A 26,673-nucleotide genomic window follows, 5' to 3' on the forward strand; every position below is an offset into this window, starting at 1 on the left:
TGTAATATGAATACGAGCCAGTTTAATGTAAAAAGTCTGCTACAAAGGCATCCCTTCTCTCAGGCAGATAGCCCTGTTGTACTTTGCCATAATCAAATAATCTAAACCTAAGGCATGTTTATTGCATGTGCTAGGTTTCCAAGAATTACCGTATTTGACGGCATATAAGACGCACTTTTTTTCCTAAATTTGGTCTCAAAAAAGTTACCCGCGTCTTATACATGAAAGTAATTGCATTCAATAATTGTTTATTTGGCTTTTACGAAATGCGAGAACTAAAAGAAACCACGCTATTGAAACTTTTTTTTCCTTGTGTGTGGCCATCTAAATAAGTGCGTCTTATATGCATGCCATCAAATACGGTAAGTGTTACACTTGCCTTAGACAGTCTTTAGAAGAAAGAGAAAGGTGGGGATTAATATAAAAGAGCAGCAGTGTAAAGATGTTTTCCGTTGTTCGTATAGCCTAAACAGGATGAATGTAAGGGTTAGTAACTTTTCAGCTGAAAATTCCAGAAATTCTGGAAAAACGTTTAAAATTTTTTTTTTAATTTATAGGAAATTATTTTGCCACTTTTTTTTAAATACATTGCTTGTGATTTTTTAAAAATTTAATTTGAGAAGGCTATTAAATCTCATCTTTGCAGTTCAAATTGACAACAGAAAAAGGAAAGATAACATTTTATATCTTTACTTAATGAAAGCAAGCATTGATTGAGAATGGTGAAATTACTTTATTTTTCAAAAAAAGAACATAATTGTGTCTCACTACTTTTGCCTTATAAATTAATACTGCTTGGTAAGAAAAACTTCAGTTCTGCTGTTGTTAGGTAAGCATCATCTCTACATTATACAAGAATCACTTGATAGCATTAATTTTGGGATGATGCATTTCATAACATTTTACTGTGTTTAGATAGAAAAGAGAAACTGTGAAATTAAAAAAGAAGACTTTAGGGTTTTTCTATAAATTGTATATATTATTTATGAATTAAAGTTAGGATTTCACAGAACAGTGTGAAAATAATTAAATTTTAAATAATTTCATAAAAAATATTTATTAAGTGTTTATTTAATAAACATAAAATCATGCTCTAATGAAATATATATTACACTGTAACTGAATTTGGTTATATTATAATTAAAGATTAAAATCAAATTAGAAGAGAAATATGCCAATGTACTGTTTAAAATTAGACAATAAAAGCAACCTTAGAAACTTTTGCCTAATTTTAAGGATTAAAATGTTTTATCTGAATATGTAAATTATTAGGAAGGAGCATTTATATGCAAACCAATTAACCTATTTAAAATTATGGTACAGTCAAAAGTCGTTAATTCAGACACCCATAATCCGGACCTCAAAGCTACAAACTTTCTGCGCATGCATTGCGTTCACGCATGCGTACAGATGTTTACGAGTGCACGTAAGACCTTTACGGCTGCGAATATGTTTATGCGCATGCGCGTTTAATGTGTAACGGACGGTATAAGCTAAGCTAACATTATCTAATTCAGTTAATGTTGCAGATTGCGTTGTTCCTTAATCTTCGAATTGGATACGGCTTATTATTTTTTGCAGACTGTTAGAGCAATTTCATAAAAGTAAGCTTGATCTTTCGATTATGTCAAATAGAATTTTCGATATATATTTACTAATATGTAATTTGTATCTACAAAGTGAAAGTATGTTTCGAAATCTGTTTATCAATTTCACGCAGCGGATTGGAAGTTGATCTGTCAGCATTATCCTTATCTTCAGGACAGATGTTTTTATTTTATTTGGCTTATAATTCCTTACTAAGTGTAGTAATTCATCTCGATGTACTCCGTCTTTGATATGATTTAAATAAAGTTCCTCGTCATTATAATTCGCTTCCGATAGTGAAGAAAGTGACCCAGAGGTTATTGAAAACGAAAACATTTCGATTGACAAATTAGTCGGTATTCTCAACACAGCAATTATAGGACTTGAACAGCAGAACTTTGTAACTAAACAAGAAATTATGTCTGTTTAATAGAATTAAAGAGAAAGTATTATCACATGAAACAAAGCAACTTACATTGAAAGAAATGTTTAATAAAGTAAACAAATAAATAATTAAGCTTTTTCTTTTTGTAAATTTTGATACCCTTTAGATCATAATTGTTCCTTATTTCATAAATTACGGTTTCATATTTTTAATTTTGTAATTTCTGCATGCCATCTTACCAGATTTAAACTGATGATCTATAATCCGGAAAAATCGATAATCCGGAATAGCCGAAGTCCCGACGAGTCCGGATTAACGACTTTTGACTGTATTTTGATATTTTTATAACAGAGGTTAAGTGAGTAATTTGTATTCATTGCTTTAACATATCATAAAATAGCTTAGAATTTTTAAAGTGCAAAATCAATAATTTCTATACATAAGCATAAAAAAACACAGAAAAAAAAGATGTATACATTATGATTTATTTATTTATTTTTAAGGAGCTGTCATTGTTACAACACCACAAGACATTGCCTTGCTAGATGCTCGCAAAGGTGCTGCTATGTTCCAGAAAGTAAATGTTAAAATACTTGGTTTAGTTCAAAATATGAATGTGTACATCTGTCCAAAATGTGGAGAAAAGAGCCATATATTTGGAGAGGATGGGGCTTTGAAGCTGGCTTCTGAATTAGGCTTAAATATGCTAGGTAACAATGTATTTCTTTATTTTAATCTTTGTGTATACCTAATTGCAAATTATGATTTTTTACCACAAAGTAGGAATCGGAAATTAAGGGGTGAAAATATATTGATATTAATTCATGTATAAGAAGAAACTCCAAACAATTTACAAAATAAATTGAAATCATTGAAGAATATTAATTTATTAAAAGTAACTCCTTCAGGAGAAAAACTGCAGTAAGAATACAACATGTAATTTTTCATAGCGGGACATTGGGAGGCTATTCCTAAACAATGGCTTTTTGAATACTGGAAGTAATCAGCTAACTTGATTAACAAATAGAGAATTGAAATATATGTAAAATAATTTCTTTACAGATGAATTTATTTTAAATAAATAGTCCTCAGAATGCTCTTCTACACACATCTGCTTGCCATTACTATTTGTTCAAAATTGACTGTGTTCAGAAGCTAGTATAAGTATCACAGTGCCACCAAAAACTAATATCATTCCCTTACACATCTGCTTTCCATTACTGTTTGTTCAAAACTGACTATGTGCAAAAATTGGCACAAATATCATAGTTTCTTCAATAAATTGTATCATCTCTTACTGTCTAAATTAAAGGGGGAAGGGAACTGTCTGTAGATGCAAAACAAATTTTCACTTTAATTAATGCCTAGTAATTTTAATTTGGTTTTGTTAATAAATATGCTGTTCATTTATCATATTTATTTTATTTCAATATCATATGCTTTGAACCTCAAATAGTTTAGCGTTATAATTACCGTAATTTCGCATGTATAGTCCGCAGTTACGATTTTATATAAAAAAAATTTCAAAAATCGTCAGATAGTCTGCACCATCGGATAGTCCGCGAACTGTACGTCCGAAATTACGTTTTTTTAATACGGCAACATTAATGTATTTTAGAAACAAAGAACTAAGTATAAATAGAAAAAAAAGGCGATGTTTCATCAATGTTATCGAAGATGAAAGACAAAATGCTGTGCAACGTGCTGTCCTCGTGATAAGTGGTAATGAAATGTGACCTTCGACCCCACTCACTCGGTGTTGCCAAACCACGCTTATAAGTAAACGAATCACGCTTTTTTTTCGTACTCCAGGTACTTGCTACTAAGGCTCCTAAAAACCGAGCTGACGCATCAACTACTTTTCCCCCTCCCGGCAGTTGCGCTAAAGCAGTGCGAAGGATACTGGGATACAATACTCTGGTTGCGCTAAGTGAGTGTTCATATCCCGGCATCGCTTGATGCGCCCAGCCTGGATTTTAGGAGCTGTACTTGCTACTACTCATTCGTTCTGCACTATGCTCTATGGTTTACTATCGATACGATATATACAAATGTTTTCTTGGAATCTCTCGCTTTTTTTATATTTGATCCTCAGCAGTTCACGACAGCGTGTTTTTTAAATTTCAACGATTTTAACCATGAACAACCAGCGTATTATCTGCACTGGTGGATAGTCCGCAGCTTCAAAAATTCGCATTTTAAACACAGATAGTCCACGGACTATACGTGCGAAATTACGGTACTTTTGGTACTTGCATATTATCCCATCGACCTGTGAAAGTTGACTGTCATCAAACCATCAAATTTGGTTGAGATCTTGCCAAATTTGCATCTTTCCTTCAGATGAAGAAACTGACGTCTCTTTATGTAAGAAACAATCAGTATTCATCACGCTTCATTTCATTCATTTCTACTATTTTGCTGGGCCTTCCAGTTTTACTGGAATCTCTTTAGAATGCTACTACAGTCAAAAGTCTTTAATCCGGATGTCCATAATCCTCAATGATCTATAATCCGGACCTCAAAGCTACAAACTTTCTGCTCATGCATCAATGCCTAATGTGTTGACGCATGCACGTAATACCTTTATGCATGCAAATATGCGTGTACGCATGCGCATAATACGTTTACGCATGCGCATTTAATGTATAACGAACAGTATAAGCTAAGCTAAAATTATCTAATTATCTATTTCAGTTAATGTTGCAGATTGCATTGTTCCTTAATCTTCTAATTGGATCCGGCTTATTATTTTTTGCAAACTGTTAGAGCAATTTTATAAAAGTAAGCTTGAACTTTTGATTATGTCAAAAAGAATTTCCGATTCTGCAGCTGCCAAAGTATCTAGAAAGCGAAAGCATGTTTCGATGTTCATCAAACAAAAAGTGGAATTGCTGAAAAAAATGGATAAAGGCATATATCCTTTGTTTCTCTAACCATTCCGAAATCTGTTTATCAATCGTTTATCAATCTGTTTATCAACCGTCGCGGTGCGCAATGAATTGGAAGTTGATCTGTCAGCACTATCCTTATCTTCAGGGCAGATGTTTTTATTTTATTCGGTTTATAATTCCTAACTAAATGTAGTATTACATCTCGATGTACTCTGTCTTTTATATAATTTAAATAAAATTCATTATAAATATCACGAATACACATCAAATAGTTTTCTGGTTGCAATTTTCTAATTTTGGCTATGCGTAATGTATGCTTTACCCATGCGCGCGTTGAAAGAAATGTTTATAAAGTAAACAAATAAATATTAAGCTCTTTTTTTTTTTTTTTTTTTTTTTTTGTAAATTTTGATACCCTTTAGATCATAATTGTTCTTTATTTCATAAATTACGGTTTCATGTTTTTAATTTTATAATTTCTGCATGCCATCTTGCCAGATTTAAACTGATGTTCTATAATCCGGAATCGCCGAAGTCCCGACGAGTCCCGATTAAAGACTTTTGACTGTACAAATTTCCTGTGGGTAATTGTTCCATTCTGCTATAGTTTTACTGACCATATCATGTCTATTAAAGTGCACTTATTTGTAGAAGGCAGAACCTAAATTTTAATCAACCCTTTTTTTTTAATTGCAAAGAAAAAGCATACAGCTTACAATTAATTTAAATCATTGTTCATAAAAACAAAATATAGTTTATCAAGAATCAGTTAGGGTTACATCAAATGAAAGCACAGATGATATGAGCATGTTGTTACATCACGCTTATCCATAATTGGCACTAAACTGTGCTGCTTGGCAACAGTTTCATGGTCAATGAGACAATATGTATATATCTTATTTTTAATTAATATTATTACTATTTGGTGCTTGTTTTATTAGAAGTTTAGTTAATACATTAGTCACAAAGTTTTGTGCCTATATTTTTAAAGCTGATGTTCCTCTAAATATGCAAATACGCAAGTCTTGTGATTCTGGCCAGCCTATTGTTGTATCAAATCCAGAAGATGAACTGGTAATATGCATTTTTCATAGTTATTAGGAAAATATTCTTTTTAATTTTCTTGTTAAAATAAGATTGTTTTTCATATTCTTATTAAATATCTTAATACGGTCTTAGCTTAGAAACTGTGATTTATTGTTCTATATAAAAATTTAGAAATGTGGACACTTTTATATTTTATTTCTTTTGTTGTATTCATAAATATAAAAGTGCAGCAATGAAAAGGAGTTATTCTTGTGTATTATGAATACTAGTAAAATACCCTAAAGCAGCGGTTCTCAATCTTTTGACCACCAATACATTTTACAATGGTTATTTTTCAATTTCTCAGTAGAAATATTTTTAAAAAATATATACTGCTGTTTTCACAAACTATTTGTATTAAATATACACACATAAAAAAATATTAGATTAAAAACTGGTTTTAGTAAACAAAATTTAAGTTGTAATACTTTAATTCTAAAATTTAGTGTGGAATTTGAGCTTGTTTAAGAGAGATCAATTCTTTATGTGTGGTCTTACTTGACTCAGTTTTAACCGCAAATTAGGATCCACTTTTAATTTTGTTCTGTATTAATTTTTCAAATATAACATGGAAGAAAATCCTTGTTCATAGAAATAGATTATGCAAAAAAGCAATAGAAATTTAATAGCTTTATTTATAATGCTTTATTTTATTTAATTAATTTATTTATTTATTTTTGTTGTTGTTGTTGTTTGTTAACAAGTTTAGCCAAAAGATATTAAGTGTGTTATTTTTGAAATCTTCAGTTAGAGTTTAAACACTGGAAATTTCTATCAATTGTTCCTTTTCTTTAGGAAATAGAATTTCAGATATACTTGAACAAAATGGATTTCTAATCCAATTTTGTCTGTGATAATCCTCGGGGAAAATATGTGATGAAATTATTTATCAATAAAAAACAAAAGATTTTTAATGCTGATTACTAATTCTTCTTTTATTTTCAAATTATTTTTGGTTAAAAAACTTTCTAAAAGTAATAAAAAGCTTAAAATGTTATTGTCGAATTCTTTGATTATTGAGTTTTTTTTTATCATTGCATTTATTTTACCTCTAATGGTAAACAAATTAACACTTTGTCCTTGTAATCCTAAATTTAATTTATTTAACTTTCCAAAAGTATCAGCTAAATATGCTAAATGCGGCAACCAAAATTCACTAAATAAATATCTTTGCAATTCAAATTTTGAATTACAGAGGAAAATTTGAATTTCTGATCAAAGTTAAAAAAGACAATTCAAAATTTTGCCTGTGAATAACCACCTCTATTTGGAATGTGGCAAAATCGCTTCATACTCACTGCCCATCCCTTAGCATAAAATCATAATTATTCTTCAATTTAAAGCTCAGCTCTTAATGAAATTAACAATTTTCACAGCTTGATTCAAAACGATTTTCAGGTTTCCGGGCATTATTTTGGCTACTAAAGCTTCTAAAGCTGGTGCAGTGAGTAAATTTAGTTTCAGGTGCAAATTTATTTGAGAAATTGTAGAGTCATTGAGGTTTCCCCCCCCCTCCATTTTAAAGTAGGAGATATGTAAAAATATACAGTGTCCTCGCCGGGACTTGAACCGTGGACCTCACAAATACACGAAATGTGTTAACCGTTACACCTCGAAGGCATACCAAAAGCAGGGAGAAAATACCTTATATACTTCCCTTTTTGAAGGGCAACTGGCGATTAGGAGACCCAATCGCAAAATTCCTGGTGGGAAAGAATCAACATTATCCACCACCTTAATTCAGGCACCACTGTAGAGCCATTAGGTTTTTTTTTTTTTTTTTTTTTTAAGGCAGGAAATGTTAAAAATATGCAGTGCCCTTGCCGGGACTCGAACCCTGAACCTCTCAAATATGTACTGTGCTAACCATTGAACCAAGAAGGCACTCAGAAAGAAGAGAGAAAATACCTTATAAAATGTTTATAAAATGCTTTATTTATATAAAGAGAAAATACCTTATAAAACACAGGAATATTTTTCATCTCTCGATACCGCTTTTATTATATCTTATATATTAAAGAAATGCGATAGCTGCTTTAAAAAAATAATTGCCGACCTCAAAAATAACATTTCTAGGTTTGGTGCTCTTCACCTAAATTCATCTGCTCTCCCAAATTTGAGATGTTTCTATGTTATGTAATGCTACTTGAAAAGGGCAACTAAAACTAATATTAATCAATCACAGATAAACTACTTATACCTCAGATTTAGTATAAATATCTTGGCAAGCTAATTACATCATTAATCTGCTAAATTCCATCTTGCTAATATCTCCTTGCTTCGCTTCTGTAAAATGCCTGCATCATTCTTTTTAAAAAAAAAAAACCTATGCATATAAGAAATTATCGCAATTGTTATGATTAAAGAGTATATTGTCTACAAAGAATTATTCTAGTGTGCCTGGAAATCTAGAAATAAAGATTATAATTGATTGAACTTAGTTTAGTATCAACTTCTTCCTCTCACCCTACCTACCATTCAGGCATCGCGACTGTACTTCAAAATTATGACACAAGTAAGAGTCGAAAGGATATTTATACTAAATCTGAGATATAAGTAGAGCTAGTTTGTGATTGGTTAATATTAGTTTTAGTTGCCCTTTTCCAGTAGCATTACATAATGTAGAAACATCCCGAATTTGGGAGAGCACCAAATCTAGAAATGTTAATTTTGAGGTCACCAATTATTTTTTTTTAAGCAGCTATCATATTTTGTTATATCTTATATATATATGTGTGTGTGTGTGTAAGATCTTCGCGTCATCAAGAACCTTTTTTTTTTACACAACACGAATTAAATGATCAAGTAGAATCTGAAAAAACTACTGGTTGTTTTGCTTCATTAAAAGCAAGAAAAGCTGTATTACCCTCCCCCCCCAAAAAAGGTAGAAAGTTAGTGCAATTTTTTATATTATAACTGCATTGCTATTTATATTATTACTATATATCTCTTATTAATATATATCCTTTTTCTGAATATATAAACTTATGATTAAAGAGTTATGGTAGTATGATTTGAAATAATTACCTTTGTGAATGTAAAAGTGTATAGGTAGAGAGAGCTAGCTTGTATTTGTTTGTGTATTATATATATAGTTTTTTTTTTTTTTTTTTTTTTTTTTTGTTTGTTTCCCAATTTTCAGTATATATATGTGTGTGCATATATATATATATATAGAGAGAGAGAGAGAGAGGCATGAGGTAACTGCTTGGCCTCCGGTTTTAAAAAAAAAAAATTAAGTACAACTTTGATTATGAGCATAAAATAAATTTATTTTTTGCCATATTATATTATTTTTTTAAAGTCTCTGTTCATTGCATAAGTAATCATTTTATATTATAAAAAAGTAAAAATCTAATGACTTATATTTTTCTTTCTTAGGCTCTTATATATCGAGATTTAGCTGAGAAGGTGACAAGTAGTCTTCCACCTTGGGAAGATCCTTTTTTCTCAAAAGTGTGAACCATCATATAAAATTAGAAATTAATGTCAAGTTTTAATTTAATTTAATTACTAGTTTGTTTATTATTTATTTGTTTCCTTTTGTTTTATGTCTAAGAATTCTTTAGCAGATATCTCGAGGATAATTAAATTCTGTATTTCCTGAGAGATTTGCATTTAAATTAAATTTTGATAAAAATAAATAAATATCATTTGTTGTAATTTTGTACTAATTTTATACTGAGGCATACTAATTATTATTTCAAAATAAGAAGTCTTGGTAGCAAAATCAGTTAAATTTTGTATATACGAAGGCTATCCAGAAAGTAGATTACATTTTGGAATAAAAAAATAAACAAAGTATAGGAAACAAATTTTATTATATACAGATGAAAGCCACACTCAAATACTACTTTTCTACATAGTCACCATACAAATTAAGGCATTTATCGTAGCGATGTACGAGCTTGGAAATTCCTTCGTCGAAAAATTCGGCCGCCTGCGCCTTCAACCACTTCGTTACCTCTTCTTGCCTTCCATCTTGCACAAAACTTGTGGTAACCAAGCTTTTCGCTGATGATTTCATGCAACAAACTTCGCGAAATTTGTGGAAAACTCAAAGAAGGTTCCATTATTGTGAAATTTCGATTTTCACGGACTTTAGCATCGACTTTTTCGAGAAGTTCGGCGGTCACTATGCTGGGTCTCCCACTTCGATCTTCGTCGTGAACATTGGTTCGGCCATTTTGAAATCTTATGACCCACTGACACACTCCACCTTCAGTGATAATGTTGTCCCCATACACTTCAGGAAGCTGCCGATAGATTTCTATCGGTTTACAGTTTTTTGCAGTCAGAAACCTTATTACTGAGCGCAGCTCGCAGGATTTTCAATTAACGCAGACATTTCAAACCGTCACAGTATCTGAACGGAGCACAGCACGAACCTCTCACTAGCACGGCTAGATGCAGACTGAGCTGCGCAACGCTCTGACCCCAAGATGGCCGCGCTAGCCCCGCCCCTAGCGGACACAGACGGAAACGTAATCTACTTCCTGGATGGCCCTCGTAGTTGAATACTTTTTCCAATACCTGTGCATTTGATATACAGAAATACTGTATTTCCTCACATTTTTTCCCTCAGTGAAGGTTCTGAAAATTTTTTAAATATTTGCATAATTTCCCCCTACCTCTGTTGTACATAGTTTTTCTATCTGAGGGCTAGTTCTTTGATTTTGTGATTATTGCTATTTTTATTCAGTTTATTCAATTTGTATTTGCATTTTTATATAAGCATTTTATCCATTTTATTTTCTCTTGCATTTATTATTTGAAATATATTTTATGTGAGTTCTTTGTTAAATTACCTAGTGTGGCAGGTGTTTTAACAGTTAAGAAATTTTTCAAACATGTGCATTCACCTTACTTCCTTATTTACATTCCAATTCATTGTAGCCTTATCTGCTGCTGATGGGTTCGATCTTTCTAAATTTGAGTCTTTTATTCACCTCCTTTCTCTGTTGTTCCTCCGATGTACCTTTTGGATATTGGAGGCAAAATTAGTGCCACTGGACTTTCCAAAGTACTTGAACTGCACACACATGTCTGACTCAGTTACTGTCAGATGGAGGCCCAGTATCCATCAGATATTATAATATTAATATTACTAATTATATTCTTTTTGGAATGTTCGTTTCTTTTAAAGAAATAATATTGTGATAGCTACTATCAAGAGTACAAATGAGTCTCTGCCGTTTTTTTATCAAAAATTGGGCATTTATTGTGAAAGAACAGTACATTATTTTTTTTATTCAAAATATTGTCTATCACTATCCACTTTTTTCCCATCTTGCTTGTCAGTATACGAGGTTATGCACAGATCAACCCAATTTTTGGTATCTTCATATGATGTGAAGTGCTGCTTAGATATGCTGTGTGTCATCTATCGAAACAAGTAATAATGAGAAGGAGCAGTATTTGCTAAATATAACGGGAGGGGGAAAACTTTTCACGTGAGTGTTTCCAAGTAGGTTTTGACTGCCGTCGCAACATGTGGATGAGTGTTATCTTGCAGGAGAATAATTTTGTCATATCTGGAATAGTAGTGGAACATTTTTCTTTGAGTGCTCAGTTCAATCTCATCATTTGTGTTCAGCAGAGAGCTCTGGTAATGGTTTCATTCTGTTTGAGTAACTTGTGATACATGATACCAAGTTGATTGATGATACCACCATATACACAACCTGATTATTTTTTTTCCATGAATATTTGGCTTGGCTGTTGATGTTGAAGCATGGCCAAGTGGTCCCCATGATTTCTTCATTGCATTATTGTAGTGGATTCATTTTTCATTACCACTGACTATAAAATAAAAAAAAAAAAAAAACTTTCATTTTTGTCTGGCAGATAGCATTTTACGTGTAAAAAATCAGTGTTCAATGTTTCTCGACTTCAATTTGTATGGAACCCATTTTCCTTGCGTTCCTTACTTACCCTTCTTGCGCTTGGCATGAATCTTCACCCAATAATGCTTTCCAGTTTTGCGTTTTCATACACATCTATCCTTCCTCTTCGTTCTTTGTTTTTGATGTGAAATTCACCATTCTTAAACTTCTGAACTCATTCATAACACTCTCAATTAAAGCAACCTCACCATATGATTCTACAAGCAATCAATGCACCTCAGCTGCAGATTTATTCAAATTAAAGAAGTAAATCCAAAGTTGCCACAAATGATACTCATTCGGCTAAAAAAATTGACATTTTCGCACGAAAAAAATATTTAATGCTGATACAAAATTGCTGATATTTCAAGGTTATGTTGTTAGCAGATGTCCAGCATTACAGTATGATGTTTTACATCAGACAATTATAACCTTAACTTACTGGGTTTTTGTCAAACAGCAGAGACTTATTTGTATCCCAGTAATAGTTTATCCGTAACTATTTTTCATGTGTTATGTTCTTAATGTAACCACATTCTTTGAAAATTAAAATGCTTGCATAATTTTCCTTTCTTGATTTTCAAACAAGATTAGTTAAAAGGGGTAATGTGGTAACTAAATTTTTTTAATTAAAAACATTCCCTGATTATTAAAGCAGGAATTATCAATGAGATAGTAATTCATTTAACATTTTTCCTCATTTGGAATAAAATTAATTCAGTAGTATTCTAATTCATGTTATAGTTTATTTCAAATTATTAATATTATAATTAGCATAATTTTCTGATATTTTTTTATAAACATAACTCATACTTATATTTTGAAATGTACCAGTTATGGGCTGTGTGGTAAGATAGAAGGAGGTTAAAATTCTGTTAAAAAAAAGTACATTTTGAAAAGTAATGTAGGTACTTAATTAAATTCCTTTCCTTTAAAATCTGTTCTCTTACCTATTTTCTTGTTTAAATATTTCTATTATTCTAATGCATTTTGTCTCAGCTTTTTTCCTTTTTGCTTTGAAGGTGTTTTTCTGTGTTGAAGGTTCTCTGTTGGCTCTGGTAACTTTTTTAGAATACAAAAATCTTGATTTTCAAGCAAAGCTAGAAATCAGCTATTGCACTATAAAGAGTAGAACTTGAATCAAATTGATTCCAGGTCTAAAATATATGGAAAACATGATCTTGATTGCTAAGTTGCAAGTTATGAATACAACTTCTGAAGAAATACATGGGCGGCAATAATGTTGAAAGTGAGAAAATTAATGAAACATCAAAATTATTTTTGTGAAATTAGATTTCTTATATTATTAAGTATTAATTTAAATGTTGATAATAGACCTTTTTAATGTATATCAAGTAACAAAAAAATCTGATGACCAAATAAAGTTTGTCATGCCGTTCAGAGGGTTAATAATACAATAAAACTTTGATTTTAATTTTTGTAATCATTAACTAAATAAAAATATCTTTCTAGCATAATTAATAAAAATGCATGAAAATATTTCATTTAAATTAAAACTATTCTGAGCAAAGGAAGTTAATTCTTTTTAGAATGAAATATATTTGTAAAAATAATCTTCCAAATAATTAGGATTCTGCAATACTATAGAAAAGAAAATATATACATTTATGATATAACTGCAGAGTGTTTACCATCAAACATGTTGAAACCCATCAAACATAATGTCAAAATGAGAAAGTACTGAATGTTTTGATAAACAAGGAAAGGGGTGTCGTTGCGTGAAACCAGTTCAATGGGAGAAACCGCCCAGGGCCTCTCCTTCTATTCCTTCCTCTATAGGCTTGTTACATTTTAGTAGCTTCCCAATATGTAATGTGAATTCAAAACAATTTCCTTATAAAGTCCTTTACAAAAGCATCCTTTGCCTTAGGCAGATAGCTCTTTTATGCTTTGCCATATTCAAATAACCTAAGATAATATGACAAGATTCTGCAAAAGAGAATCATAAATTTTGGAAAATTCAATTTAGTATAATTAAAATAATGTCAGTTTTTTTAGTAAAGAACAAAGCTTGGTCTTCTAAAATATTGCTAATTTGAATATTTGAAATTTATGTATTTACTAACTGTCTATACAGATGGATAATGAAGTTTAGTTTTTTTAATCCCTTTGCTTTACATGTTTGGATCTAGCTATAAAAAGATATTCCAGTTGTTGATTTTTACTTGCACTTGCATGTACAGTTTAGCATTCATTCTAGAGTATTAATTCAAGAATCGACACCACAAAAAAATTGCATATTTCGGAACATCTACTGTTATGAGTTCTTTTGTATGTAAGGTTTTGAGAAAGTAATACATACTCTTATATATTTTAAATTTTATTTTAATTATATAATAAAGCTGTTAAATTAATTATATAATAAAACAAGTTTACTTACCATTAATCGATATAATTTCAGTTCATATAATATTAAAATATTATTTAGTACACTTTTAGTACAACAAATTTTATATTTTAAAATACTGAATCATTCTAATTATAATCAGTTGCTGTTTAAAATTTTTTTATCAACCCAGATCATTTTTATCAATTTTTTTCTCAGTTTTAAAAAATTTGATTTAAGTAAAGTTAAAGTAAAAACAACAGACAATAAAAAGGCGAAGGAATATTTTTTTACAAACATAAAAGAAAAAAAATATGTTAAAAATCCGATTAATATTCTTTTTAATTAAAAAATGCTTTTTATATCTTATTAATAAAATTTATTATGCATCATGCAAACTCAGCATAAATTTGATATGAATAATTCTCAGTAAAATTTTATTCGAAAAGGTTAAAAATAACTGGCAATTCCAGTGGCATAGCAAGAGAGGACATCTGTCCCCAGCCACAGCATCCAGGGATTGCTAAATTGATGGTATCAAATTTTAGAAGGAAATGCTTTCCTTTGGCAAACAGGAGAGAGCATGAAATCTTCAGCTATCCCTGGTTGCTGAAAACACTAGCTACAGTTCTGGACAATTCTTGAAGATTGCATTGACCATATTTAGTGTTGTTATCGTTTATGACAAGGTTTCCAAATTTCAAAACATGCAATATATAAATTCATGTATATCTTCAGATTTTTTAATAAAAATCTCTGTTTTTTGCAGATTTGCCTTAAAATGTGTCTGTTTTAAAACAATGTTAAAATTTTATAGTTTATAATTAAGAATTTTCTTTCGAAAAATCCATCAAAATTATTTATAAATACAAATTTTTTTGAATAAATCGGGGGGGATGTGTAAATTTTATTTGGATTGAACCTAAATTTCGAATTATGAAAGAATAAATCAAGAAAGTAATTAAAAAAGGGATACTGAATGCATACCAGGTTCAGTTAACAATGGGGATTTTAAATTTTGAGTGCTAATTAAAAAAATCTGACATGTACACCACGACTTCTTGTATGGGCTATTAAATTATACACTTGTTGCTGAGCTTCATTTAAACTTAATCGATCCATGGCAAGTTGAGAATGACATCAAAAACTACAGATTTTGAAATAACATGTTCAGGTCAATTTTTGTAGTACAGGAGTCTTATAATTTTATTGTGTCATAACAAGTATAAAACTTTCCTAAATATAAGTATAGCAACTGGAGGATCGCATTAAAAGTTAGATGTCATTATATATCAAAAATTAATTTTTGTGTAAATTTGACATTGCAAAACATGAATATTTTTGTCATTTAAAACAGATATTTAATTTGAAGTATGTGACTTTAATCAACAATTGTGAAAATAAAGGCAGTAAGAACAACAACAGCACAAGCAGCCCATCACACAAACACTGCATCACTTGGTTCGTTTTCATTGACATTTATTATATCTTGTACTTGCATATATATATATATATGTTTGCTCTATTATGAAGTTGACCATTCACAGAAATTACATTGCATAATGAACCGATTCGCACTTTTCTTCTCATTCCTACATTACAGAATATTCTGCCAATTCACTGTAAACCAAAACTTTTTCTTGTTTATATTTATTTCGCTGCAAAGCCACACCATCTATTTCATTTTCAACACTCGCTACCTGTGAACTCTTGAGTTCAAATAAACCAAATATGTAGTGAATGAATATTAATTACTAAATAAACTGCAACATTTTAAACACTATTTAAACAACATCAAATTGCAAATAAAAATCAAGTAATGTTTAAACTCAGTAAAATAACTTTAAAGTTAGCTACTAAATAAGAAATAGTTACAGTTACTAGATAAGAAACATGAATCAATATACTGAAATCAAAATTTACAATAATTATACCTGAAAACGAGCATTTGACAACAATAATGAATAAGTGATATATGTGCAACACAACAAAATCAGATTATTACACAGTTGCTGTGTACTAATAATTTTATGCTTCGAGATTGTACAGTAATTGCACTGGTCACACTGACCATCTCTCCTAGGATAAGTTTCTATTATATTACCTATTCTCCAAAAATTCTTAGGGAAGTGGTCGTCATGTAAAAGGATATCACCATCAACAAACTGACCAGTCCATTTAATAAGGTGGACATATATTTATGACCTTAAAGAAAGCAAGTAATGCTTGCACCAACGATTCAAAAAATAATTTAACAAGGTTCGTTGATATTTATAGCTTTAGATCAAGGAAAGTCTAGACCCAGTTAGGTGTTCTGTGGATACTCAACCGGAAGAGAAAGTAAACATTTACCAATTAGGAATTAAATAGGACTTAAGTAGTGAGGGCTCCAAAAGGTCATCATAGATGTATGTTATTGGCATTTTAATTAATTGTTGCTTGGATTTCAATGAAAACTGTTTCTAGCTCATTAAGAGAGATTAAAACACCTAACTGTTTTCTCCAACAAATTTTAATTGTTCTAAAATGCCTTTTCCAGAACCTTCCCATCATGCATATTTTTCAACAATATACTTCCATTTTATACCGTGGGAGGAAAAATGTTGCACAGATGGATATTGTAATTTTTCACAACTCGAGATCAGCACACATCAATACATTGGTACTGTCCGAGTATATCCAGAAACGCACCATCCATATGGAAATGGCCGTATTTTGCACAATGGCGCCAAGGCCTTAAAGGCACTTATGATAATTTTATTATCTACTAATTGGTGAAATTGTACCACTCCTCTTCCTCTAGGGGCTCTAGGTAGGTGCACTGTTTAGTCAAAAGTTTGCAGGTTTAGGCTTGCAAAATCTTGGGTTTATTTAAATGCTTTCATGGTCCGGGCATCTTTTTAATATTTCATTGTTATGAATCGTATGAACGTACCAAATGTATGTATTTGTAAGTCCTGATTTTCTAATGTAGTGATTGAGGAAAATAAGGTAAATGATTTAAGTGAATTGAGCTTCATATATAATAATTATTATTATAATATTGCTTTATTCAACTTTAAAAAACTTACATAATTTTAACTGTACATTCAGTTTACCTAATTTCTATACAAGCGTAACGAAATTTCAGTTAATAAACAGTTAATTAAAAAATTGAATTTGGAATTTTTTTAATATAAAACTTTGTGTTTCTTAATTTTTAGTGATTTTATGTAAGATGGCCGAAGAAGAAAAAAAGAAATTGTCTGGTTATCAAAACTTGCTTAACAAGCAGAAAACGGGAGCAAGACTTGGAGAAGAGCAATATAAAAGTTACCGACTTTTTTCGAAAGCTAACATATTTTGAAGACTGATATCGGTATTTCTACTTATAACTCGTGTTTTCCATTTACATCAACATCGAAATTACCATCAGAATTAGGAAAGTAATCCAATGAGGATCCCATAGATTTAGGTTCTGATACGTTACAATCGGTACCATCATGTTCGAGTAAACAAGAAGAATCATCCGAAGACGATTATTGCCTCTTTCTTAACGATCCAAGTCCAGTATATCACCTCAAACAAGCGAAAACGGTCCTATGTATTTTTAGAATAAAACTGTGCATCCTAAAGACAAAAGTGGATAATATTTCGCTCGAATTTTGTCAATTGGTGAAAAGTTTCAGTGAAATTGGTCACTATAAAAATATAGTTTTCTGTTTTTGTTGTAAACTGTTCAATGACATCAATAATACTTTGACCTTTAAAAATATTACGTAACCAAGACGATTTCAGCGATCGCCATCACTTAAGCGAACATTTGAAAATTCACGAAAAAAGTAAGTCTCATTTTCAAAATGTACATTTTTGAAAAGATTTATTAGACAGATTAAAAACTAATCAAATCCTAGATTCTGAAATGCAAAATTTAATAAAAGTAAAACTAAGCACATGTATAGTGCCATTGAAAGAATAATTTGTACAATTCAAATTTTGGCTGAAAAAAAAAAACTTGGCTTCTCGTGGCCCTAGTAATAAATTGTTTGTGAAAAGAAATTTTTTGAAATGTATAGAAATGATAGCAAAATTGACCCAGTCATCTCTGTACATATTAATAAATCTCAAAACTATATGCCACTTTATCTTATCTATAAAATTCGAAACAAAACTATTAAATTATAATATTTTAAATTCAGTTTAAAAAACCCAAATATTTTTCTATATTGCTTTATCGTACTCCCGATGTATGAGCCACCAGGAGTATGATTACCTCCGATCTGTGAGCCACCAAATTTCTGTCTCCATGAGGTGTGTCAATTTTAAAAAACAATTAATTTAGTGTCGAAAAACATTTTTTATAACATTCCGTCCTGTAAGTGACAGGTAAAGGTTTAACCAACTTTCTACAGAAAACTTGATTATTACGGTTTAAATATTTAAAATATGCGCGGGCAAGGATACGACAATGGTTCGAATACGAAAGGTAGATAGAAAAAAATTTTAGACATTAATTCTCGAGCAATATTTGTACCTTGATGTAGCTACAGTTTGAACGTTGTCATAAAAGAACACTGTGAAATCCAATATGTTCAGTATAAATTTTCTCTGGACTGTCCAAGAGCTATATATTTTTCTGCTTCAGCCCGACTATGGTCTGTTTTGAAAAGTAACATTTCAAATTGAACGTTAAAACCTTTGTCAGACACGAGATGGTATAGCAGAATTAATGCAGTAACTTCTATCGAATTCCAGGCAGGCGAAATTCACGATGCTTTCTATGAAATTTTGCCCACAAAAAATTTTTGACAACACTACAAAACTTCTAGCTACTTCTGTAGTTAAAGAAATTAAAAATTATGAATTTTTACTTATGTTAGTGTTGTGCTAAAAGACACTAAGTAAAGCTGATGTTTTTAACACGATTCTGCAAACTAAAAAGTTCAATATTTCACATGTTTGCGACAATTTGAACAACCTGAATACCATTTTAAAGCGATATCGATCAGATAAAGGCTTCAGTGACATGTTCATAGATGCAAAGAATTAGCATCTTGCTTGGAAGTAGATGCGAAATTCAAATGTCTATAAATTTTAAGGTTACATATTTTCGTGAAAAGTGAAAAATCAGCCAATTGAAAACCAAGAATTAAAAGGGGGGAAAGCTAGACTTTACTCTTTCAGCTGTAAATGATAGAGCTGAGCTGTTATCCTCTCATTCTGATGTTTTCAGATTTTTGAGGAATACTAAGGATTTTGGCGAGTATTCTGACCAATATCAATACATCCAAGATCAGTTTTTGTAAAAATCTTGAAAAGCTTTAACCGACAAAAACTGAAATAACAAAGATGCAGACGAAACAGAACTTTTATATAAATTACAATTTCTGCAAAATTGGGACAAAAATGTGACGTCTGTAGTAGAAACGATTAGATTACAAATAAATAATTTAACCCACTCATTCCCAAACATTAAGGTTGCATTACGTATATTGCTAATTACACCAATTTAGTTACAGACCGGAGATCATTTTGTAAATTAAAATTAATTAAGGATTACTTACTATCTAGAATGGGCGAGGAGTGCTTAGAAAATCTTACTATCATTTTTATAGAATCTGAGCAGCTGCATATTGAAAATCGTATTAATGAATTTGCCAAAAGTAAAGCTAGAAAATTCCAATTTCTATAAGACATATTTCCGTTGTTTTTCATCATGTATATCTATATAAAAACATGGGCAATCTAAAGGTATTTTAGTTGACCCTATATCTTTTAAGAATTTGGAATAATGATTGATAACTTTGATTTTTTTTTTGTTTTGTTGTTTCTTTATTGTTGTTTCATTGTGCAATAAAAATCTTAATAATATTTCTTTGTATGTGTACCCGTCGTTTGATCAGATAAAAGCTACATACCAATACTAACAAGTCTAAAGAGTTTGTCAGAAATTTCAACGTTGAAATGTAGAGGAATAAGTGGTAATTTTGGTTCATTAGAGTAAAGGAAAGGCGCCTATCAGTATTTCGCACGACGGCGCCGAAGATACTTGGCGCGTTCCTGAGTATATCGTTAAGCATATTTCACGACGATAAATAAGCTGCGGAAGGCAAGCTTAAAGTTCATTTAAAAATAATTCAAAGATTGTTTTAGAATGCAGAAACCTTCTAAGGGAACTGGCAACCAGAAATAAGGTAATTCTAATCTAGGTACGAGAATATAAAGGAATTGAAGATAATAAAAAGGCATATTTGAAGTTGCAAAAGAGAGGTCACCTTTTAATACAATAGGTGTGGAACCTTTTCGTGGTATCAATATGAAGCCTGCAAAGAGTATCCTCCTTAAATGGGGAGATGAATAAAGTTTGGCTTGATTCTTCTGGGTAAAAGCATGCTAAAAGTGTGATTATCAGACCTTCTGCCAGGGGCGTAGCTAGAGGGAGACAAGGGGGCACCTGACCCCGGGCGCAGAATCCAAAGGGGCGCCAAACTGATGTTACGACATTTTAGAATTAAATGTTTTCCATCCTTGGCAAGCAGTAGGGGGCGCGAAATCTTCAGTTGTCCTTGGGCGCTGAAAACCCTAGCTAAGACTCTGCCTTCTGCTAAGATTGCCTCTTATTGCCTTCTTGATTCTTAAGTGCCAAGACAGAAGATATAAATAGTTGTGGGCTTCGTCACGGGGCACTACTATTTCAGAAAACACTTTTATACTATGGCACTTTTTCTACAAGACTCTATATGCAGGAAATGCTGTAAGAACAAGGAGACAGCACGCCATGAGTGGGATTTCCCTCGCCCTCACTCGCTTGACTACTTTAGGTATTCTCAAGTTATACCTGAGCTCTATGAACGGGTTATCAAATTTTATAAATAAAGTGGGCGACCCAAACAAATGGAGCTAGGAAGCATTGGGCTGGGTGCAAAATGCTATATAGCAGAGGTGTCTGATGCCTGACAAACTCAACCTGATGAAGAAGATTAAAGTTCTCAACGTTCTTAGAAAGAACACATTTTAAATGTAAGGCTCAAGTTTTAGCGCAATTAAATAGGAGCGTGTAATGTTTATCCTTGCTGTCCTTTGTGAAGTCGTGTCACAAAAAAGTGAAGGTGAATATAGAATACGGACAGGTGGTAAGGCGTAATTCCTTGTATATCGGCACGCACCTTATATTGCTTGCATAAAAAGCACTTATTCAACATGGATTTGAAGAATCAGCTTCCTTTTATGATCCAAAACTTTGCTCTAATTTGGGTTATGGTAGCTTCAACTCTCAGATGAAGAAATTGATTATGAGACTCTTAAGATCACTAATTCACCATATTTATTTCTATAAAGTAACAGCCATGGATGTTTTACTTCGCAATCAAGATCAGGAAATTGAAGTCTGCCTTTTGAAAGCATGAAGAGTAAATTATAGATGTCTTATCTATAAACTTTCCACTTGCAAGGTCTAGAATCTTTTTCGCAAAATGTTTTCGTTGTGTAACTTTCACTCAGGTCTCGAAATATCTAGGCTTAATTGACCTCTGAATTTCACTGCGTTTAATACTCTTTATAAACCCCATAACGTACTCTATAATCCGATACATTTTCAGCAGCATGCTGAATCAAGTTAAATCTAGTAATGTCGAAGTTTCTGCGTTTTAAACAGAAACGTGAGGAGAGGTTAACTCACTTTTCTTGTTCTGAACACTCTTCTCGTCGATATATCTCTGTTGATTCACTGGCCAAAAACTTAAGTCGAAAGAATCAACTAGGTCCCTGTAACCAAAGCTTTTCACAAGACTAAAGGCACTTCCCATACCCGGTGAGATAATAAGTCAAAGGGATTTTCTTTCTCACCTGCAGTAGGAAAGTTTCCAGTTTCCCCTTCCCGTTTCTCGCACATCCTTTTAATAATAAAGAATCTACTTTTTTTTAATTGACGTACAGCAATAAGACACGCTTTGTTTAGGGATCAAATGGCCTTTGTAACCGGGGTTATCCCTTGGGCCAGCGGTGCAATGTTAACCTTTATTTTGAAGGACGCAGGTCTCCAACCGCAAGTATTATTGTCTGGGGAACGATTTCCTGCCATAGCTTCACCGCTTTTATAACCTGCTATAAATTACTTTTATAACTAGAAATTGTTTATAATTAAAAAAAAAAAAAAAAAAAAAAACTGGTGCTTGAGTTCTCTTTTTCAGGTGCCAAGAACATGGCAGGTGCATAACGGATAAGTACCTGATACACATTATGCCATGAAAGTAAAACACAGTATACTTGAAAACAGCACAAATTTTATGAAATGGGTACTAAATTTTAAATTATATTCACTATTTACAGATGAAGATCTTATAACCATTTAGTGTTGTGATGTATTATCATAGGTCCAGAATTTCATGCCTTGTTTGTGTTTTTGCTTGCAGGGGGGGAAACATCAAGTTTAGATGCGAAGGAAAGATATGCAGACAGAAAAAAATTTCGTCTGTCATTTAATATGCAATTTTAACTTCCGTTGAATAGTTACAGATTATGAACACTATCTTATGATTGATTAACCCCTTGACATGCAAATAAAATACGCGTCTGAAGAATATCATTTAATTTGGCTCAACTATGAACACTCATATGCAAACTTAGAAACAGAACGTGTTATTTCCAAATTTAAATTGCTATATAACAATAATAATATACTGCGCGGCGTTCGCTGAAGACAGTGCTTGACGTCTCAGAGACATCAAAGTTTACAATGGCACATAAAACCAATGACGTCTCCCGGACATCATTGTATGTCAAGAAGTTAATAAACAAGCAGAAAAATTTTCAGTAAAAAGCTAGACAAAACTGATATACTAACCAAAATAAATCGGAGAAGTTTACTTATATATATACATTATACATTATATATATATATAATGTTGTATGATCTATTGTCCTACCCTATTACGAAAGAATAAAGGATACGGAATTTTTGGCGCATGCGTGTTCGATATCTGTCATCAGAACCTGAACTGCCTGTGATTGCGATACGCGACGTAAATATTTTTTAAAGATATTCGCGAATTACGCAAAAAATGGCGTTAAAAGATGTAGTTGGAGCGAGTAAGTAAATTTTTACAGTTTTTTAGAGAATGTTTACATACTAAAACTTGAAAAGGTGATGTCTGTGTAGTGATCTACATCGCAAAGAAAATTTCAGTTTTACGCATTAGCTCCATATGATTGTTAGGGGCGTGTTTCCTGCAAACTATGTGAAGTTTTATTTGTGTATAATATCTCTTTAAAATTGTGTTCAAACTTTAAATAAAATTTTTATCCTTATTATTTTACAGAAATTATGAATGATGTGATACGAGCTGTAAAAAAGAAGGGCGATTGGAAAGTCCTCGTAGTGGATAAATTAGGGATGAGAATGATATCAGCATGTTGTAAGATGCACAGAATAGCCCAAGAGGGTATAACAAGTAAGTTTTCCTTAATAAGTTTGTCTAGTTCTCTGAATGTCGAGATTTACAGTTGAAGATCGTTTGCTCCTTTATGTGGAGCATTTGTATGAATAACTTTTTATTGATATGTATTTTCAGGTTACTGAATATTGTAACCTCTGTGGGTTAATTTATGGCATAGTATTCATTAATTCAGATTTCGTTAATTTTTTCGTAATTCAGATTCAGGGCTTTTAAAAATAATCGTATTAAAAATAAAATTATTATTATTTCGTTTATTATTATTTTTTGATTTATTCAGACTTAGCATAATACCTAACTACTTTAATTAACCATGCTGATAATTTTAAGATAATGTAATTGGATTCAGCTACAAGACGTGCATTTTTACTTGCTTACCATAACAAGTTTCAGAAATACATATTCTCTGTGCTTTAGGAAGTGGACCATTCTTGTGAAATCTTTTCTTAATGACATAAAACAAAGAAGCAGATATAATTAGCAAGTGTAATTTTTTTTGAACATTCTCAGCTGTACAGACAAATATAAAGCTGAGAATGCTTGCTTAAAACTTTCCAGGGTTTAATCCTAGTATCCGGTGCACACGGGATTTGGCGAGTTTATGATGAGCAGTAAAAATGGGACATATACGATGAGTAGTTAACAGGTCATTCAAAGAAAATATATAGTTACACATAGTATACACTATGTATATAGTATATATATACTATGTATATACACACTTAGTATATAGTGTATATATAGACGTTCTTTGGATCATTTTTGGTGTTGGCGATAATTTTCAAAGTCGCGCCAAGGCTGCACCGTAAACTAGGATTTTACCCTTTCCAGGTTATTAAGGCAATGAATTTCGTGGAACTTTTAACATTAGTAAGGACTGGAACAAAGCTTTTTTGTTGCTTGATGTAAACTGTGTAACTTTGAAATTCTGCTGTCCAGTGCAGCCACACTAATTCTACAAATTCTGTCATTGGCACTGTAGTGATGTTGTTATTAATGTGACTCTAAGCAGTGGCAAATGCAAGAGAAGAGATTGTTAAAAAGTGAAAAGGTTGTCATCATTTGTGTTCAACAGGTAACCATAAGCTATTTTTTACCTGGCTGCCTTACTGTAGAAATTTTATGTTTATCATATTCTGTGATTGATTGGTATGCTTCTTTGGTTAGATTGATTTATATTTTTGTTACGCAGTTAGCAATCAAAATAGTCTGCAGAATGCCCTAACTTGCATTCTCTCCTTAAAAAAGAAAAAAAATCTTTCAAATTTTGTATTACGCCCTTTTGGGCGTAATACAAAATTTATGTTTATGTTTATGTAAACAAAATTTATGTTTTATGTTACCTTTATTTATTAAATATAATATTCTTCATACTTAAAACACATAAAATTCAACAGCAATATCATGAAATATTTGAAAACAACATATCTTTAGAGTTTCCGATGCACGCTGGAAGTAAAAAAGTTTTTTTCCGTACAGTGTTGCCACTGCTTGCTTTGAAATCATTGAGTTTGTTAATCAAAAATTCGTTAAAGTTTTACAAAATTTTAAATAGATAATAAAACAAATTCAAAATTTGGACTTCCAAGTGCCCATGTTTGGTTCAAGAACTACGTTATTCAAAATTTGATGGCTCCAGGTACTGTTGTTTCCTCATAATGTGAGAAACATTCATGCAGATTCTTCATTATTTAGTTTCTTTAAATATAATTCATGGCTATAATATTTGGTGGCAACAGTTTGAAAAATGATTCAATGCAAAATTCCATTTTGAAATTAATAGCCCTTCTAGGCTAACGTCCTTTGGGCTAAAAAATCCTCTTTTTCATTGTTTACTACACAAGGCAAATTGTAAAAATTATTTTTCTGCTTTTCAGATATTTTCATAAAATTGAAAACCCTCTTCCCCCCCAAAATGAAAAAGGTAATAATTCAGGTTTATCGTAAATGAAAGAATGTGAAATTGGGGATATGTGTATATAAATTTCTGAAATAAGTAATTTTCGAAAACAATCTTGTAATATTACTTTAATTTGTTTTGATATATACAGACTTAAGTGAACTTTGTAACAAGGGTTAACAGCTTATGTTTATCTCATAATGAAAGTGACAGTTCTTTTTTATTTTTTTATATCTTATATCCATTTAGTAAAATTCTAATTTGTGCTCACCAGTGGCAAAAGGCCACCAGTGACCTGAGTAGTAAAATGGTTGAACAATCATAGCTTGACTCAGGTTTAAATCCAAATGAGTGAGCTGGTTGCATGAAAGTTTTTATGGTTTTCCTAGTGTATGGTTAAATAAAGCGAGTTTTCATTGAAAAATCTCGGTGAAGATCTCGCTTTTCATCAGCAGATAGCCCAAATGTGCTTTGTTATAATTTTTACAAATCTAATCTGATGTAAAATTTTAATTTATTTGCTACGATTTCTTCTTTTAAATGTTCTTAAAATACCGTAATTTTCTGATAAAGAAATATATACAGATACGCAGCGATAGAGGTGGGCGATAACAGATTAATCTACAAATTATTATGTGACTTTGTCAAATAAACATACCAGCATATGTAAAGAATGCAAAAACTAATAAAATAATAAAATTTTTAAAAATTAAGAAAATTCTGTTATATATTGCTGATACAGTACAAAGTCCGAAATCCAGACTCGTCGGGACTTCGGCTACTCCGAATTTGGCATTTTTCCGGATATTAGATCATCAGTTTAAATCTAATAAGATGGCATGTAGAAATTATAAAATTAAAAATGTGAAATCTTATTTATGAAATAATGAAGTATTTAGGATATAAAAGGTTTCAAAATTTACAAAAAAAAAAAAAAAAAAAAAAAAAAAAAAAAAGCTTAATATTTATTTGTTTACCTTACTAAACATTTTTAGGTACTATTCCATTTTGAGGACCGTAAAAAAAAATGCAGCGAAAATGTATGCACAAAAGCGCGAAATCTAGCAAATGCGCCCATTTAGCAGCACGCCAAATCTAGCGTATACGCTGATTTCAGATTATGTAAGTTCATATAGTTCTATATTTTTTTAAGACGCC

The 26,673-nt window shown here is 31.3% G+C and overlaps 2 protein-coding genes across 2 annotated transcripts in view; both read left to right on the top strand.

The window, feature by feature from the left end:
* Positions 1 to 13,506, top strand: part of Nubpl (NUBP iron-sulfur cluster assembly factor, mitochondrial) — a 37,974-nt gene extending 24,468 nt beyond the window's left edge. The window contains exons 8-10 of the mRNA XM_085820947.1: positions 2,476 to 2,682; positions 5,858 to 5,940; positions 9,334 to 13,506. Coding sequence (XP_085677073.1) covers positions 2,476 to 2,682; positions 5,858 to 5,940; positions 9,334 to 9,414 — 371 coding nt within the window. The 3' untranslated portion in view covers positions 9,415 to 13,506. The remainder of the gene's footprint in view (positions 1 to 2,475; positions 2,683 to 5,857; positions 5,941 to 9,333) is intronic.
* Positions 13,507 to 23,113: 9,607 nt separating this feature from the next.
* Rop (Syntaxin-binding protein Rop) overlaps positions 23,114 to 26,673 on the top strand; it is a 56,038-nt gene continuing 52,478 nt past the window's right edge. The window contains exons 1-2 of the mRNA XM_085820948.1: positions 23,114 to 23,250; positions 23,481 to 23,612. Of these exons, the coding sequence (XP_085677074.1) occupies positions 23,223 to 23,250; positions 23,481 to 23,612 (160 nt within the window). The 5' untranslated portion in view covers positions 23,114 to 23,222. The remainder of the gene's footprint in view (positions 23,251 to 23,480; positions 23,613 to 26,673) is intronic.

Source organism: Stegodyphus dumicola, chromosome 7, assembly GCF_044657685.1.
Source record: "Stegodyphus dumicola isolate Sdum_Otavi_A_Nest chromosome 7, ASM4465768v1".
Lineage (NCBI taxonomy): Eukaryota > Metazoa > Arthropoda > Arachnida > Araneae > Eresidae > Stegodyphus > Stegodyphus dumicola.